Source organism: Anomaloglossus baeobatrachus, chromosome 3, assembly GCF_048569485.1.
Source record: "Anomaloglossus baeobatrachus isolate aAnoBae1 chromosome 3, aAnoBae1.hap1, whole genome shotgun sequence".
NCBI lineage: Eukaryota > Metazoa > Chordata > Amphibia > Anura > Aromobatidae > Anomaloglossus > Anomaloglossus baeobatrachus.
Genome location: NC_134355.1, coordinates 442,025,991 through 442,044,798, shown reverse-complemented (window position 1 = coordinate 442,044,798; position 18,808 = coordinate 442,025,991). Strand labels below are relative to the sequence as shown.

Genomic DNA, 18,808 nt, shown 5'->3' with positions numbered 1-18,808 from the left:
AATCCTGTGAAACATCACGCTCCCCTCTCATTTTTAACCAAAACGCCACTGCCGACACCCGATGTGCCACAGCCGATACCGATCGCCCGGCTGAAAAATCCGTACTCACCAACGACAACAAAGCCACCAAGTAATCCACGCTCTCCCCACCAAACATCAGACACAACAACTCCTCCCATTCAGCCCACACCTTAGCATACCGGCACCAAGTCACCTCGGTCACCGAGTTCCGAATCAAGTCTGAGATCACCGCCTCACCCGATGCCACAAATCCTCGGGACACTCCACTCCAACTTCCTCCGCCCACGGCAACAGCGCCCGAAACCTGCTAAACTGAAAACGAGACAAAGCATCAGCCACCTCGTTGTCAACACCCGGAACGTGCCTTGCCACTACCTGCACATTCAACTGCAGGCATCTCAACACTAAATGCCGCAAATACACCACCACCGGCTCCGACTTAGCAGACAAATTGTTAATCGCGTGCACCACCGCCTGGTTATCACAGTGAAAACACACTTTCCTTCCGGCAAAGTGCGACCCCCATAGCTCCACTGCCACTACAATGGGAAATAGCTCTAACAGAGCCAAATTCCTAACCAAGCCGCTCTCCCGCCACGCCTGTGGCCACTGCCTGACACACCAATGACCTCTGAAGACAGCCCCAAACCCGGCCGACCCCGCCGCATCCGTAAACAGCTGCAACGCCCCGTTAGACGCCACCCTTTCCATCACCAGCGCCCGGCCATTAAAATGCTGCAAAAATTGATCCCATACTTCCAAATCATCCCTGATCGCCTTTGTGATCCGCACAAAATGCGCCGGAGACCTTACCCCGGCCGTCGCCGTCGCCAAACGCCTCGCAAACACTCTCCCCATGGGCACAATTCTGCAAGGCAAAATTCAATTTTCCAAGCAAGGACTGCACCGCCTTAAGCCGCACCTTCTTCGCCGCTTTCACCCCCGTCACTACGGTCCTCAAATCACGGACCTTCTCCGCCGGCAACCTGCATTCCATAGCAATGGAGTCAATCTCAATTCCCAAAAAACACATCACCGGCGCCGGGCCTTCCGTCTTATCCGGCGCCAAAGGAATCCTGAAGCTGGCCGCAACTTTTTGCAACGCAAATAGCAAACCCGCACAAACCATCGAACCCGCCGGCCCGACACACAGGAAATCGTCCAAATAATGAATGATGGACGTAAGCCCGGACACGTCCCGAACCACCCACTCAACAAACGAACTAAATGCCTCAAAGTACGAACACGAAATGGAACAGCCCATTGGCAAACAACGATCAACATAATAACTGCCATCCCACCAGCAACCCAACAAATGCTGACTATCTGGATGAACCGGTAACAACCGAAACGCCGCTTCCACATCCGCCTTTGCCATCAATGCACCCCGCCCCGCCGCCCTAACCAGGTCCAACGCCTTATCGAACGACACATAATATACCGCTGACAACTCCGGTGCAATGCCATCATTCACCGATAACCCTTCCGGGTAAGATAAATGATGAATCAGCCGAAATTTATTCCGCTCTTTCTTTGGCACCACCCCCAACGGCGAAACCACCAAATTCCCGCACGGCGGGGCGACATAAGGACCGCCCATCCTGCCCAAAGCCACCTCCTTTTCAAGCTTCTCATCCACCACTTCCGGATGATCCCGAGCGGAATGCAAATTACGATACGGCGGGCCCGACGCATTAACAACCGACGGGATATGAAAACCATCGGAAAAACCAGAACATAACAATGCCGCAGCCTCCCCGTCCGGATACCTATTTAAAAACGGAACCATCACTTCTACCTTCACCGGCGTCGTCCCTCTTACCAGCCCCGTCACCAGCCTTTCCTTTTCCTTTTTTAAAACATTTAGACAAGCTATGTCCCCCCCCACATCCGGAGCATTCATGCTTAAAACGGCACGCCGCTCCAAACCTGCACTGCCCTTCATTGTACTGCCAACACAAACCTTTTTTGAAACTTGCCGGGGACCCGGCCCCCGAACCCCCGGCGCCCCCCGAAAGGACTGAGCCGGTGCCGACATCAGTCGCATCCATAAGGAAATATCCTTATGGTCCCATCGCATATCTGGCCGCAATGCCTTCCGCTGCCTAAATTGCTCGTCATACCGCAGCCACGCCAGCCCGCCATAAACCCTATAAGCCTCCCCTATCGCATCCATGTAACCGAACAAAGCCGAACAATGCTCCGGCTCCTTCTCCCCGACCACGCTCGCCAAAATCGCAAATGCCTGTAGCCAGTTGGCAAAAGTCCGAGGAATAAGCCTATAATGGCGCTTTTCCTCCTCGTCCTTCTCCTTTTTGGAGTCACTCGGCTTAACCCTATCCAGATTAAATTTCTCCAGGGGAAGCAGAGAAAATATCTCCACATATTCCCCATTCCAAATTTTTTCCCACACCTCCTTCTTTAAATGGGCCCCCAGCGGGCCTTCAAAACAAACATAAACTTCGCTTTTAGCCCTATCATCTAAGCGCACCACCTCATCCTCCTTCTCCTTTTCCTTCTCCTTTTCCTTCTCCTTCTCCTTTTCCTTCTCCTTTTCTCCCCCCGTCTCACTCCCCCCTTCGCCCCCCCCTTTACTCGCACCCGCTCCGTCACCCCCCGTCACCGACGAGGCCCCTAAACCGGACGCACCCACCCACGCCGCCACCGGCGCCTGAGCCCCTCCCCCACCGCCCCCGGAGCCGCCGCCAGCCCCTGCAACAGCCCCAACAATTGGCTCCACACAGCTAAACCAGCGGGCGCTGCCGTAGCCGCAGCCGCCCCCCTCCGAAGCCCCCCGCCAGCGCAGCCCCTGCCGCCTCCGCGGCCGTCTCACCCGACCGCAGCTTGGCGTCCCCCGAGACCGCCGCCTCGCTGTCCTCCGTCTGTCGTCCATCCGACTCCTCCGAAACGAAAGCCTCTTCCTCCTCCTCGCCGCTGGCCTCATCTTCCATCCGACATCCGGGGGGCGCCGCCGCAGCACCCCCCCACCACGGCCGCCGGACAGGGCTGCCGCGTGGGCAGAGTCATCCCCGCTCCATCTCTTGCCCCAGGGTGACAACCCAGGAGACCGTCCTGTCCCCCGCGCCAGCACCCCGGGCCTCGATCTCTTGCGCCCGCCCCCCTACCGACTGCAAGGGGCCTCTGGGCACGGACGAACAGACGCCCGGCTCCGGGTCTCAGCCGTCGCCGCCTCTGGCCCTCCTGGGCTATTGCAGGCCTCCGTCCGCCGAGTCCTCCCGCTCCCACGGGAGACTGCCACATCCGGGGGCTGCACAGTGGTACTGAGTGACCCGGCGGTCGCCGCAGGGCTCCCGCCGTCACTCCTTCTCTCAACCGCACCAGGATTAGGCACCGCAGACCTCCCCCCGGCGCCGGACCTACCGCCACGTGCAGCCCCGCGGTCCCCCCGCCGACTGCAGGGGGATCTGCTGGCCTCTCTCCTGCGCTGAGCGCGCTCCCGACCTGGAGCCACTGCACTCACAGTAAATCCAGCCCGGAGGCCGGGACCGGAAGTAGGCCCCGTGCTGGCCACTCCCACCTCCCGACCGCCGCGGCTAGAGCGAAGATTCCTCCCGCTGGCCTCTGCAACAGCCAGATGCTGCCGCTGCGCCGCACTCTGCGGAGGGTCCCTGGAGGGGCTCTTACATCTCCTCCTCGCCCCCCCCACGCCCGGGGAATACCTGCGGGGGGGCCGCGACTGGCGCCCGCCGCTGCTGGGGGGACAAGGGGCAAGCGCCGACAGGTTAACCCCGGCAGCCCTGATGTGGGACTGCACTGCCAGGGGCCCGTGCGCTGCAACTGCTGCCTGGATCAAACGCTGCAGGTCCTGGAGGTCAGCCATGGAGGTGATCGTTCGGTGTCCGGAAGCAGAAGAGGAGGTAACTCTTTCCTCTCCCAGACTAACCCTTTCCCTGCTCCTCCTCTTCCTCCCAGGCTAAGACCATCCCCCAATGCCATATTAGGCATACACACAACTGTCCCTATTAACCCCATCACTCCCTACCTCCCCCTTGGTCATGTCGCCCCTCCCCCCCAAGTGGGTCCGTGGCTTTCTCACTTTAGCGATGCAGCAGCGATCAGACCAGCGATCTGACCTGGTCAGGATCGCGGCTGCATCGCTACATGGTCGCTGGTGAGCTGTCAAACAGGCAGATCTCACCAGCGACCAGTGACCAGCCCCCAGCCAGCAGCGACATGCAAGCGACGCTGCGCTTGCACGGAGCCGGCGTCTGGAAGCTGCGGACATGGTTACCCAATGTTTACATTAGTTACCAGCGCACACCGCTTAGCTTTGCTCTCCTAGCTACAGTACACATCGGGTTAATTAACCCGATGTGTAATGCAGCTACATGTGCAGAGAGCAGGGAGCCACGCACACTGCTTAGCGCTGGCTCCTTGCTCTCCTAGCTACAGTACACATCGGGTTAATTAACCCAATGTGTAATGCAGCTAAATGTGCAGAGAGCCGGAGCCGGCAGCACAGGCAGCGTGAGAGCTGCAGAGGCTGGTAACTAAGGTAAATATCGGGTAACCACCTTGGTTACCCGATGTTTATCTTGGATACAGCTTACCTCAGCTGCCAGATGCCGGCTCCTGCTCCCTGCTCGCTTCATTTCGTCGCTCTCTCGCTGTCACACACAGCGATCTGTGTGTCACAGTGGGAGAGCGCCTTTGAAGAAAATGAACCAGGGCTGTGTGTAACGAGCAGCGATCTCGCAGCAAGGGCCAGATCGCTGCTCAGTGTCACACACAGCGAGATCGCTAATGAGGTCACTGCTGCGTCACAAAAAACGTGACTCAGCAGCGATCTCAGCAGTGAGCTCGCTGTGTGTGAAGCATCCCTAACCCTTGCTAGGAATGTACTTTATTAGGATTAACCGGTTAACCCTTAGAGAGCACCTAATAACAGATGAACTGGGTCAAAAAAACTCTAATATTCATTCCCAACTTACCCCACAATTATTAGATGATACAAATAGGAAGATCATGCTTAAATTATTTTCAACTCTGGAAACCAAGATAAAATCAGAAATTACCAATCACCTTGACACCATGTTCCTAGAAAGGTACTTACTTGATAAATTGGTCCCGAAGGGCCTGCAGTTATCCCAAAAATCCCCTTATCCGCAAGATCTTGCATTTACAAAAATGTGGGATGAATATTCCCTGGAATGTTCATTTGGATTCATGCGACATTTAATTAAGATAAGACAATCCTTAGCTGGCCTAGCAATAACTGAGGCTGATAACCTCAGTCTAAAATTGGAAACGTACGCACAAACCTTTGAATATAAAGAACATAATTTGAGCCTTAAACTCAAACTGGAAAAATTTGAACAGGATTTAGTAAAAAGAAAAGCAGCTAAATACATGCATGACTCAAGAGATAACATCTTACCCACAGAACCTATGGATACTAATGCCCCAAACACCAGTAACAAAAACCTAAGTTCTACCCAAACAAGTAAGGTGGTCTCTACTTACCACACACAGTGTAGAGGATCCACAGGGACCCACTGACCCTATTAGCCCTTCCCCTCCTGTGTCCACTCTGGAGCCCACTGGCCAAATATCCATAACCAATAATCATTTCATAAATCCCCCAATCTGTACTGAGACAACTCCAAGTACTTCCAGTGAATCCCCACCAGCAGCTCAAATAACTAGTAATTTATCCAAAAGAAATGAACCAACTCCAGTGAATACTACTAACACTGTAAATAAAGATGGAAATATAAAAATCACTCATTTTTTTCAAGTGGCCCCCGGCCGACACCCAAAAAGAAAAAGGGAACAAGAGGCTGTAGAGGCAGTGGGAAAATGACAAAATCAATCAGATCCCAAAGGATTACCATAGGGAAAGAGACCCTAACTCAAACAACTAAAAATTGTGGGATTTTCAATCTCTCAAGGTATGATCTCTCCACCAATGAGATTGCATTACTCAGCCGCGGTCTCTCTTTCTGCCCAAATTCTGATGTAAAACCCTTCCCACTTTATCTTGATCTAAATGAATTTTTCCGAAAACTTACTATACAGAGGCACTTCATCATCCAAGAAAGGAATAACCAGGGCAATCCCACCCCTGGTAATTCCAATATCAATTCTTCCAATCACACTAAAGATGTTTTTTTACATGGTCCGGTCAGGACTGGAACTAATAATTTTTACCCAATACACCATAAAGGTCCTCATCTAGAAACCTTCCAACAACTAATTCTGAAAGATGTTCGGACCCTGACACCAAATAAAATAAAAAAGGATAATTTAAGTAGGGAAGAACGGAACGCCATAACATCTTTACAAAACAACAAAGAGCTGATCATAAAAAATGCGGAAAAAGGGGGGGGAGTAGTCCTCATGGACAGAACATGGTATATTCAGGAAGGGAACCGGTTATTAACCTTTTCGCACCAGAGCCTGTTTTTGCCTTCGTGACCGGACCAATTTTTTTATTTCTGACCAGTGTCACTTTGACAGGTTATAACTCTAAAACGCTTCAATGGATCCCGTCAATTCTGAGATTGTTTTTTTATGACATATTGTACTTCAAGATAGTGGAAAAATTAAGACGATATATTTTGTGTTTTTTTGTGACAATATCGAAAATTTGGTAAAAAGTTAGAAAATTTTGCAATTTTCAATTTTTTTATTTTTATGCCCTTAATCCAGAGGGTTATGTCCCACAAAATAGTTAATAAAAAACATTTCCCACATGCCTACTTTACATCCGCGCAATTTTGGAAACATAACTTTTTTTTGTTAGGAAGTTATAAGGGGTCAAAGTTCATCAGCAATTTCTCATTTTTCCAACAAAATTTCCCAAATAATTTTTTTAGGGACCATACCCTATTTTTAGTGACTTTGAGGGGCCTAAGTCACAGAAAATACCCAAAAGTGACACCATTCTGAAAACTACACCCCTCACACTGGTCAAAATCATATCCAAGAAGTTTATTAACCCTTCCAGTTCTTAACAGGAACTAAAGCAATATGGAAGGGAAAAATGAAAATTTTACTTTTTCCCACAAAAATGTAACTTTAGCCACAAATCTTTAATTTTTACAAGGGTAAAAGGAAAAATTGAACCATATAGTTTGTTGTACAATTTCTCCTGAATTCGTTGATACCCTATATGTGCTGGAAAACTACTCTATGGATGCATGGCAGGGCTCAGAAGGCAAGGAGCGTCATTTGGTTTTTGGAATGCAAAACTGTCTGGAATGGATTGCGGATGCCATGTCTCATTTGGAGTCCCCCTGATGTGCCTAAACAGTGGAGCTCCCCCACATGTCACCCCATTTTGTAAACTAGACCCCTTAAGGAATGTATATTGATGTATAATGAGCACTTTAAACCTACAGGTGCTTCACAGAATGTAATAACACTAAACCGTGAAAATTAAAAAATGAAATTTTCCCATAAAAATGTAATTTTAGCCACAAATCTTTAATTTTTACAAGGGTAAAAGGAAAAATTGAACCATATAGTTTGTTGTACAATTTCTCCTGAATGCGTTGATACCCTATATGTGCTGGAAAACTACTCTATGGATGCATGGCAGGGCTCGGAAGGCAAGGAGCGCCATTTGACTTTTGGAGCATGTGTATTCCTAGACTAGTTTGAGGACTCCATTTGCAGAGCTGCTAATTGCAATAACAGCAGAATCCCCCCTGAAGTGACCCCTTTGTGGAAATTACACCCCACTGGAAATTCATATTTAGGTTTAATGACAAGTTTCACTCCATCAATTATTTCCAGAAACAAGCACGCAGTGGATGTTTTTAGTGCAAAATTTGCAAATATGCCATAGTAGTGCTCAATATATTGTACCGTGTATAATTTACTATTTCCATGTATTTGAATGATAAAAGGGGATACTTTTATACTATTTAAAAACGTGCTTCTGTGTGGAAGATTTTAAAGCATTCAGTGAGGCATAAGGCTGGTAATGAAGGGCATTGTGGGCAATAATAGCGGGTATCATGTCTCACTCCTCTCTTGGTACATACACGACATCTTCTCTGGGGATTCCTTTTGGTTGCTGATGGTGGAATGAGTGCTATAAAATGTCGCTCAGTCAGTCTTTTGACATTTTCAGATTCTAATGGATAAGTGGGGCCAAAATTTGCAAAAAGTAAATTTTCGATTACCTTTTCTTGATAATCAATGAAAGTTTCTGAATGTCCTGCTTTTTTATATAACACAAAAGAATTGTATGTGGCAACCTGAAACAAGTGAATGACTAACTTTTTGTACCAGGTGTAGGATTTTCTTGATACCTGGTATGGCTGTAGAACCTGGTCTGCAAGGTCCACACCCCCCATGTATTTGCTGTATTCAATGATTGACACTGGCTTTAGCTTTGGAGTAGTGGACCTTAATTCTTCAACAGCCGTTGTGGCATCTGTGTGGATTGAGCTGAGGATATAAATATCTTTTTTATCCCTATACTTGAGGGCAAGCAGCTTTCCACTGCGAACAGCTCCTGACTGCCCCTTTTGGAACTTTTCGTTCACCAAAGATTGCGGAAACCCCTGACGGTTTTTACGAATGGTCCCACAAGCCCCTATGTTGCATTCAACCAGGCTTTTAAATAGTGGTATGCTGGAGTAGTAATTGTCCACATATAGATTATAGCCTTTTTGTAAAAATGGACTAATCAGTTCCCAAACAATTTTTCCAGATGTCCCCAAATAAGTAGGGCATCCTTGTGGGTTTAGCTGGCTGTCTTTCCCCTCATAAATGCGAAAAGCTGATGTGTATCCAGTTGAGCTCTCGCACATTTTATATAGCTTTATTCCAAACCTTGCCCTCTTAGATGGAATAAATTGTTTGAGGTGCAGTCTTCCTTTGAATTTTACAAGGGACTCATCGATGGAAATGTTTTGTGTTGGGGTGTAGATCCGTAAGAAGGTTTCTGTGAACTCTTCGATGATGGGTCTGAGTTTATATAGTCGGTCATGTTCTGGGGCATTTCTAGGCAGACATTGACTATTGTCATTAAAATGCCAAAATCTCATCAGAATTTCATAGCGACTCCTAGGAATAACGGCAGGAAACATTGGGGTGGCGTAAACAGGGCTGTTGGACCAGTAAGACCGAATACTTGGTTTTTTAACAAGTCCCATGGCAAATGTAAGCCCTAAAAATGTTCTCATTTCAGCACAATTTGTTGGCCTCCATGAATTTGATCTGGCATAATAGGATTGAGGATTCTTGGTGATAAATTGGGAAGCGTATAAGTTTGTTTGCAGGACAATATGCTCTAGCAACCTATCTGTCACAAACAAATTAAAAAAATTAACTGGCCCAAAACCTTCCACCTCCACATTTATACCAGGGTTAGCAGTAAAATCAGGGATGAAAGGGGTAGCTGAATCTGGAGCTTCCCATCTGGGAAATGCTACATCAAAAGGCAAAGCATTTTGTACATTGGCATCCGCCAATTCACTCGTACTAGGGACCTCGCTTGTACTGGCCATCGTTCCCTGATTTGGAGCCGTTTCTCCAGTAGCGCTATTTGCCTCTCTTGTACTGGTTCTGGTCGTTTTTGAGGATGGACCAGACTGACTGCTCATTTCTGAGCCATCACTGGCGCTGCCACTAAAGCCCTCAAAATCCTCATCACTACCTGACTGAACACTTTCCTCACTGTCAGAGCATAAAAGGGCATACACCTGCTCTGCAGTATAAAACCGACGAGCCATTTTATTACTTTTTAGATTTTTATATATATAATGTACTCAACAGTACGCTACTAACTGATTGACGCTACTGACAGATTAACACTACTGATTGATAAAAATTTATTTTTGATCAATTTTTAATCTTTATATATTACTAAATTATTTATCTAACTTATCTAATCAACTTATATTATACTAAACTATACTTTATTCTATACTACACTATACTGTATTCTATACTATACTATACTGTATTCTATACTGTATTATATACTACACTATACTATATTCTATACTATACTGTATTCTTACTATACTATGCTGTATTCTATAATGTATTCTATACTATATTATATACTGTATTCTATACTACACTATACTGTATTCTATACTATACTGTAATCTATACTGTATTCTATACTATACTGTATTATATACTGTATTATATACTACACTATACTGTATTCTATACTATACTACACTATACTGTATTCTATACTATACTGTATTCTATTCTATACTATACTACACTATACTGTATTCTATACTATACTGTATTCTATTCTATACTATACTACACTATACTGTATTCTATGCTATACTATACTGAACATCTACCCTATCTAACCCTATATGCTGCCTAACTGGGAAAAGGGGGAATTGATTTCTATAGATGTAATATGTGGGTTTTTTTACTGTGTGAAAAATCGCTGACTGACAGAGCTCCTGTCAGCAGCACTTGTCACACTGTTTCTCCTCAGATCAGTCACACACGGAGGATCTGAGGTGAAGCAGTGTTTTATACCGGCAGATCGCCCAGGCAAGTTTGTAACTACAACAAACTTTCCCAGCGATCGTTTTCATTGGTTAGCGCGGCGCTGACGTCACCAGGACCTGAACCAATCAGATCCTGGTGAGGTCAGGGGTCGCAGCTAGCGTCCTGCACCGGAATCCCGGCGCTTACAGGTACCATACGGTCACGATCGCTGCAAAACCGCAGACCATTCATAAACGTTGGCGCTGCACAAAGCCCAGCAAGCGCCGACGTTTATATACCGTCCGCGGTCGGGAAGAGGTTAAATGACCAGCTTTACTATGAGAAATTAGAATCAGATCCCTCCATCACGGTATTCTTAGATTACAAAAAGATGATTAAATCCACTCAAGAGAAGAACATTGTAGACAAAAGAGAGATGAAATTTCTCGACATTGTAAGGTACAAAACCCCCTATTTTTATTTTCTCCCAAAAATTCACAAACACCCCACAAATCCCCCTGGTCGCCCCATTATATCTGGAAGAGAATCCATAACATGCAACCTTTCCCATTATGTTGATCTGTTCTTGCAAAAATATGTTTTAGAATTACCCTCCTATTTAAAAGATTCCTCTCAAGTCATCAATGAGTTAAAAAATCTGGCACCCTTTAAAAATTGTCTAATTATCACGATGGATGTATCATCACTTTATAGCAATATCGAACACAGTTTAGGCATTGCCGCTGTCAAACAACACCTTGATAACGATCCCTTGATGCAGGTTGAGCAGAAAACTTTTCTTTTAACGGCAATTGACTTCATTTTATCTAATAATATTTTCACCTTTGAGACCAATATCTACAGGCAGAGGAGGGGCTGTGCGATGGGGACGAGATTCGCCCCTAGTTAAGCTAATCTGTTCATGGGGGTGTTTGAATCGTCCCACATTGCACAGTCCCCTCTGACAGCGGGTCATTTGGTTTATTACCGGCGCTTCATAGATGACCTGCTCCTCGTTTGGAGGGGATCTCTATTACAAGCCAATCACTTCATTTCTCAACTCAATGACAATTCCTGGGGTCTCACTTTTACTGCTGCGGTTTCTTCCAGTGCCCTCCAGTTCTTGGACCTGATGGTGAGGTTGGATGAAAATGGGGGGGTGTCCACCTCGACACATTTCAAACAAGTGGATGTCAACAGCTACTTGAGGTTCGACAGTGGACACCTCCCTAGTTGGATAACCAATATTCCATACGGGCAATACTGGAGGGTCAGAAAAAACTGCTCCAGTGATGGTGATTTCCTGCAGGAATCCAATCTCCTGAGAAAAAGGTTCAGACAAAAAGGCTATCCATCTAAACTTCTGGAGGATGCCTTTAGTAAGACTAAGCAACTCACTCAGGACCTTTGTATCCGAAAGATCCAAGAGAAACAGCATAGTAATACAAAGAGTGAAGATAAATTGAATCCACGAAAATGGAGTTTAGTAACCACTTTTTGCAAATCCAGGATCCAAATTCACAAACTTCTAGAGAAATACTGGTTTATATTACAGAGTGACCCGCTACTTCGAGATCAGATCCCCCCTAAGCCCTCCATCATCTACCGGAGGAATATAAACTTGAAGAATCTAGTAGCGCCAAGTAATCCTAATCTTAAAGATTCTTCTAAAACCACCATTGTTTCCAGTAACAACGGAAACTATCGCTGCAACACCTCTGGGTGTAAATGCTGTGAGGTTATTGGTGATAAGATCACTTGCTTTATATCCCGGACCACAAATGCTCTTTTCCCCATTCAATTTCACCTAGACTGTCAGAGCACCTATGTTATTTACCTGCTTGAGTGCACGTGCGGTCTACAGTATGTGGGCCGTACAGTACAAACGATGCACGCCAGGTTGAATAAACATAGGTCCAATATCAAAAACGGCTTCCAACAACACAGTCTATCTCGACATTTTCAAATTGCACATCAGAAGGATCCCAAACAATTGAGATTATTAATTATTGATCATATAGATAACTCCGGATCCGATCGGTTCGAGAGACTTATTAAAAGAGAGAGTTACTGGATATTCAGATTGGGTACCTTACACCCTGAGGGTCTTAATATGACTATTGAAAATGTAGCCAAACATTGAATTGATTTAATGAATTCTGTTGCTCGGGTTTGGAAAAAGGAAAAAAGGAAGAAAAAAAAAAAAAAAAGGGATTCACAGCACCTATTGTGCTGGCATATGCACCCAGTGGTTGAGATTCAATAGATATTTCTGTCAGCTCTGGAAAAGTGGTTCACAGCACCTACTGTGCTGGAAAAGTGATTCACAGCACCCATTGTGCTGGCATATGCACCCAGGGGTTGAGACTCAATAAGCACTTAACAATTGAATCGGAACCTTTATTGTGCTGGCATATGCATGATTCGAGTGCTCGGATTCTGTAAAAGTGATTCACAGCACCTATTGTGCTGGAAAAATTATTCACAGCACCTATTGTGCTGGCATATGCACCCAGTGGTTGAGATTTAGTAGACATTTCTGTCAGTTCTGGAAAAGCGGTTCACAGCACCTATTGTGCTGGCATTTGTACCCAGTGGTTGAGATTCAATAGACATTTAATAATGCAATCGGAACCTTCATTGTGCTGGCACATGCATGATTCTACTGCTCGGATTCTGGAAAAATTACTCACAGCACCTATTGTGCTGGATATGCACCCAGTGTTTGAGATTCAATAGCTATTTCTGTCAGTTCTGGAAAAGCAGTTCACAGCACCTATTGTGCTGGAAAAGCAGTTCACAGCACCTATTGTGCTGGAAAAGCAGTTCACAGCACCTATTGTGCTGGAAAAGCAGTTCACAGCACCTATTGTGCTGGAAAAGCAGTTCACAGCACCTATTGCGCTGGAAAAGGGATTCACAGCACCTATTGTGCTGGCATATGCACCCAGTGGTTGAGATTAAATAGACATTTAACGCAATTTTAAAAATAAGAATATTCATTCCCTAATTTATAAAATTAAATTCTTGATCTACCCACACTGACATACATTATAACAATATTATTACATGTTAGTAGTGCAGGCATACTCAGATCATTTTTTTGAAAAGTTCTCATGATTTTATGTATTAAGTTTTAGGAGTTAATATATGATTTATATGATTATATTATCACATGTGTTTTTAAATAATGTTTTTATGGCAAAGAGTCTTTTTGAAAAATCCTTTTTAAATATCTTTTATTAGCTTTTATATTATTGTTGAAGGGTTGGTTGTGATACATTAAGGGTTAACATTTCAATTAATTTGGTGCTGACCAATAGAATCGCACCTGTCCCTTTAAATAGTACTCTCCGCATTCCGTTTTTTATATCCACCTGATGAAGATATTGTGTATATCGAAACGCGTTGTGGCTGATAGAAAACAATAAATTCTAAAAAAAATTAATCTAATACTGTGGCCTCCTTAGCGCTCTATCAGACCGTGCTTCTATATTTTACTGCTGCAACCGGTGACACGCTCCCCAGGGACCCTTCACCCTCATTCCAATCCCCTCTACATCGGACAACACCTACACTGGCTTGTTTGTCTTTTACAGGTAGCCGACGGGGCCATGGAGCTGGGTCAGGCCAGTCACAGCAACCCCACAAAACCACTGGCCTGGTGACAAGTAACCCCTAAGGCCCCACTGGTGCTACATATACAGTATATATACACTAAGGCGGGCTTTGCACACTACGACATCGCAGGTGCGATGTCGGTGGGGTCAAATTGAAAATGACGTACTTCCGGCATCACATGCGACATCGTAGTGTGTAAAGGTTCGATGATATGATTAACGAGCGCAAAAGCGTCGTAATCGTATCATTGGTGCAGCGTCGGCGTAATCCATAATTACGCTGACGCGACGGTCCGATGTTGTTCCTCGCTCCTGCAGCAGCACACATCACTGTGTGTGAAGTCGCAGGAGCGAGGAACATCTCCTACCGGCGTCACCGCGGCTTCCGTAGGATATGCGGAAGGAAGGAGGTGGGTGGGATGTTTACATCCTGCTCATCTCCGCCCCTCCACTCCTGTTGGCCGCCTGCCGTGTGACGTCGCAGTGACGCCGCACGACCCGCCCCCCTTAATAAGGAGGCGGGTCGCCGGCCAGAGTGACGGTCGCAGGGCAGGTGAGTGCATGTGAAGCTGGCGTAGCGATAATTATCGCTACGCCAGCTATCACAAGATATCGCACCTGTGACAGGGGCGGGAACTATCGCGTGCGACATCGCAGAATTGGCTTGCGATGTCGCAACGTGCAAAGCCCGCCTAAGTCATGAACAACCACTTTTGCATAATTTACAAACATATATTAATAATGAATATTTCATTGTAGTTTTGATGAAAAACTGTTTTATATGTGACCAGTCTACCAGTTCTCTGAATGCTGAGCTTTGTGTAACCCCATCCACACCACTGATTGGCAGTTTTCTGTACATAGGCAGAAAGCGGACAATCAGTGATGGGATTTTGGCTGGACTACATGGCAATTGGTATACTAGTCCTCCAGGGATAATCTTCTTATGATAAAACAATAAAAAATACGTTAAGAAGCCCAGTAATTGTTACATCACTGGAATCATAGTCTCTGCCCCTACATCATACTGCTCTCAGATTATATTTCAAAAAGCTGGTGACATATTAATTTTAACTAAGCTAGCCAATCTCCCTAATCACATGCGAATACAAAGATGGTGGTCTCTCTCAGATCAAATGCGGAAGTAGCTTCCTGGATGACTGAACAGCTTTGACAACAGAATGGTGTTTACAATTAAAGGGGTGGTTCCACAAAGTTTAATTTAATCCATAGATCTTGGAATAATAACAAGTTCCACAATTGGATGTGTTTAAAAAAATGTTGCTGTGTTGAGAATCTTACATATGTGTCCCTGCTATGTACTGTGTAATTGCTGTTTCTGACCGCACAGGGATATGGTCTGATTATACCACATCTCATGAGCTAGGGAGGAAGTAAAAAAGTATACAAACATTACAATATGGCATGACAAATAATTCTTTCTTTCAGGTAAAACATTTAAAAAAAAAAACAGGCAGGGAAATGTTTTACCTCACAAGACGAATCATCTATGATCCCATACTCCCATGCTGTAATGTCTGTGTAATCTTTTACTTCCTCCCCTGCCCAGGAGCTGTGACATCATCAGACCATGTCCTGTACGGTCAGACACAGCCATTACACAGTACATAGCAGGAGCACATATATAAGATAATCTCACTACAGGAACATTTTTATTTTTATAAATACATCCAATTGTGGAACTGAATATTATTCCAAGATCTATTGACTAAAATGAACTTTGTTTGTGGGAAAACCCCTTTAAATTATAAGAGTAAGTTTCATTCATTTTAAATTATAGTATTTCGAACTAAGCTTTTGACCTCTGGATAACCCTTTTAGACTGTACACTGCACTGACTTTAAAATATTGTACATTTTAATCTTGTGAATTATTTACAACATGTACAAAATCTAGGTGATAAATGGATTGTAACAGCTGCTCACTGCCTACACCACCAACTGGAGGAAGAAAATGCAGTGCTTACGGAAGAAGACCTTTTTACTCCATCTTCTTTCAACATTATACTAGGTAAGTGGATATTAGAAGCAATGGGAACACCTTGCTATCTTCATTAAAACCAGCATAGGGGCAGGGTAGACACATGATTCATTATGAAGCGGATACCTCTTTATGAATCAAGTGAGGCGTGAAGTGGTGTGCACTTCCATGTATCTTGCCACAAATCCTACTCCAGTTCAGTGATTGGAGTAAGACTGAAAAATTTGATTATCCGGGTCTATTGTTCCCTGTCCCTCGCCAGCTCCACTCCCTTTGTTAAGCTGAAAATGGCATGAAAATGCCAAAAATTGCAAAACGTTTGCACAAAAACTTTTGTGATCTTTCACAGTTTTTTACAACAGTTTTCTGCTGTAAAAGCTTTGATGAATCAGGGCATTTGTGTTTTTTGTTTTCTTTGGTTATAAGTTTAATTTTTTGCATATTTGCCAAAGCAATTGTCTAACTGATTTAAGGGGCACGACATCGCAGTGTCCACTGTAAATAAATGAACTGTACTGCATATGCGCTGGATTCCGTTTCCGTCAAAACGACGCAAATGTAAAACCAGCCTAAGGCCCCTTTCACACGTCAGTGATTCTGGTACGTTTGTGCTTTTTTTTTAGCGTACCAGAATCACTGACATACGCAGACCCATTATAATGAATGGGTCTGCTCACACGTCAGTGATTTTTCACTGCACGTGTCTCCGTGCAGCGTACCCGCGTGTGCGTGATTGCCGCACGGAGACATGTCCGTTTTTTTCTGGCATCACTGATGTTCCACGGACCACGCCGTGGTGTGGTCCGTGAAACACGTGCCAGAAAAAAACGTGCATTTAAAATAATAAACATTTTAACTCACCCGGCATCCAGCGATGTCCTCTGCAGCCCGTTCTGCCGGCTGCTTCTAAGCCGGCTCATTACTGTCGCGCATCTTAATGATGCACGACACAGCCGACCCGGAAGCAGCTGCTGCAGGGGTCACCGCCAGCCGGATGCTGCACCGCGGGAGGATTCAGCACCATGGAGAGCGGGAGCGGGCGCAGGTGAGTTGATTTCTAAGTGCAATCACAGACCACGGAGAACGGAGCCCGGATTGCACTTAGACAACCCACGTGTGCCTTGATTCACGCCACACGCAGGGACATGTGCGTGTTTTACATGCCAGTGAAAAAGTCTGTGTTTTTCACTGACGTGTGAAACGGGCCTTAAAGAGCATAAAGAGGGACAAAGTATGAGGAGCATGTAGTGTGCAGCGGCAAATTTTGACCATGCCTCTAGCCACACCCAAGCCACACCCATTTTGCAGACATGCAGCAGACGCCCCGGACTGTTCATTCATTCATTCATATTCGTATCAACCAGAACTCTCCCATCTTTATGTAGCTTCACTATATGACATGCTGCTTTTTTGTGCATGTAGGACCGTGTTCACACATTGCAGAAGTCCAGTGTTTTTTGTTCTGCAGGGTCTGCACTAAATTACATAATAACAACCTTCGCTGGTTATTGCATTTGTGCTACATTTTTTTATGCCTTTTACTTTTATTATTTCTTGCGTTTTTGGTGCAGATGTGAATCTGTGTTTTTAAGTGTTTTGATTTGATACTGCACTTAAAAGAATAACTGCAGTTTTTTCCATATGTTTTTTAAGCTCTACATAGAAACCTCCAGGGGACAAAAAAAAGCAACAAAAAAAAACCAACGGCGTCTTTTCATGAAATCACATCCGTTTTTCTTGGACATTTAAACACAGCAGAATTTATGTGCAAAAAAGCAGCAGAAAAACCCGGCATTTACGCTTCATGTGAACACCGACTAAATGTCCATGCACAGTGGATGAGACGTCATGTAATTTCCACCCTTTGTGCATCTACAGAAGCTGCTGCAGTGTGCAGTCCCAACTGCATTTGGAACAGATTGAGGCTGAGTGACCCCATAAATGCTGCTGTTATTTGCAATATCTAAGCAGTTAAAAGGGCTTAAAATACCCCCTTTGCCAGGATAAGCCCCCCTCGATAGTAATCAAAGGTGTCAATCATTGCCTTGGTATCATAACGTCATCTGATGACGCCAAAGTACAGTGGCCTATAAGATCCTTCCATAAGCAGGGTCTTACAGGCACAGTCAGTATATCACTGGCAGGTCTACTGCACTGCTGTACACGAGTACAGCAATGCCTGAGACCAGGGATCAAACTAAAAAATGTTCATATCCCACAGTGGGTCTAAGTAAAAAACATTAAATAAAATGTGTAAAAAACAAAAACAAACCAAAAAAGCGCAAAAAAAAATCACGAAAACCCGTTTTGCTACTAAAAATGCAGCTTATGTGTTAAAGCTAAAAGATGAAGGCTATGGATAGAAAGTGCAATAGGGTCATACTTAATATGGGAAAGGTAATAAGGAATAGTGCTCACGTTGTGTGGTTGTGCGACACACAACCAAGTATCAAAGCATGTAATCAGCTGCTACAGAGTCCAGGAACTGATCTATACCAAACTGATGAAGAAGTGAGGACACACTTCAAAACACGTAGAATAAAACCACCTATACTTCAGTATTTTTGGATTTGTGTCATTCCTACAGCAGCACAGAAATAATTCCACCTTTATTCAGTTCCTCATCCTTAAAACTAAAAGAAACAAACACATAATTGGTATCAACGCATCTGGAAGGACTCGATGTATAATCTGTAATGTTAATTTTTCCAAATGGCAAT

At 45.0% G+C, this 18,808-nt stretch overlaps 1 protein-coding gene across 1 annotated transcript in view; it reads left to right on the top strand.

Moving 5' to 3' along the window:
• The window catches only part of LOC142297266 (mannan-binding lectin serine protease 1-like), a 94,178-nt gene that overhangs the window by 26,436 nt on the left and 48,934 nt on the right, over positions 1-18,808 (top strand). The window contains exon 2 of the mRNA XM_075341521.1: positions 16,005-16,118. Coding sequence (XP_075197636.1) covers positions 16,005-16,118 — 114 coding nt within the window. The remainder of the gene's footprint in view (positions 1-16,004; positions 16,119-18,808) is intronic.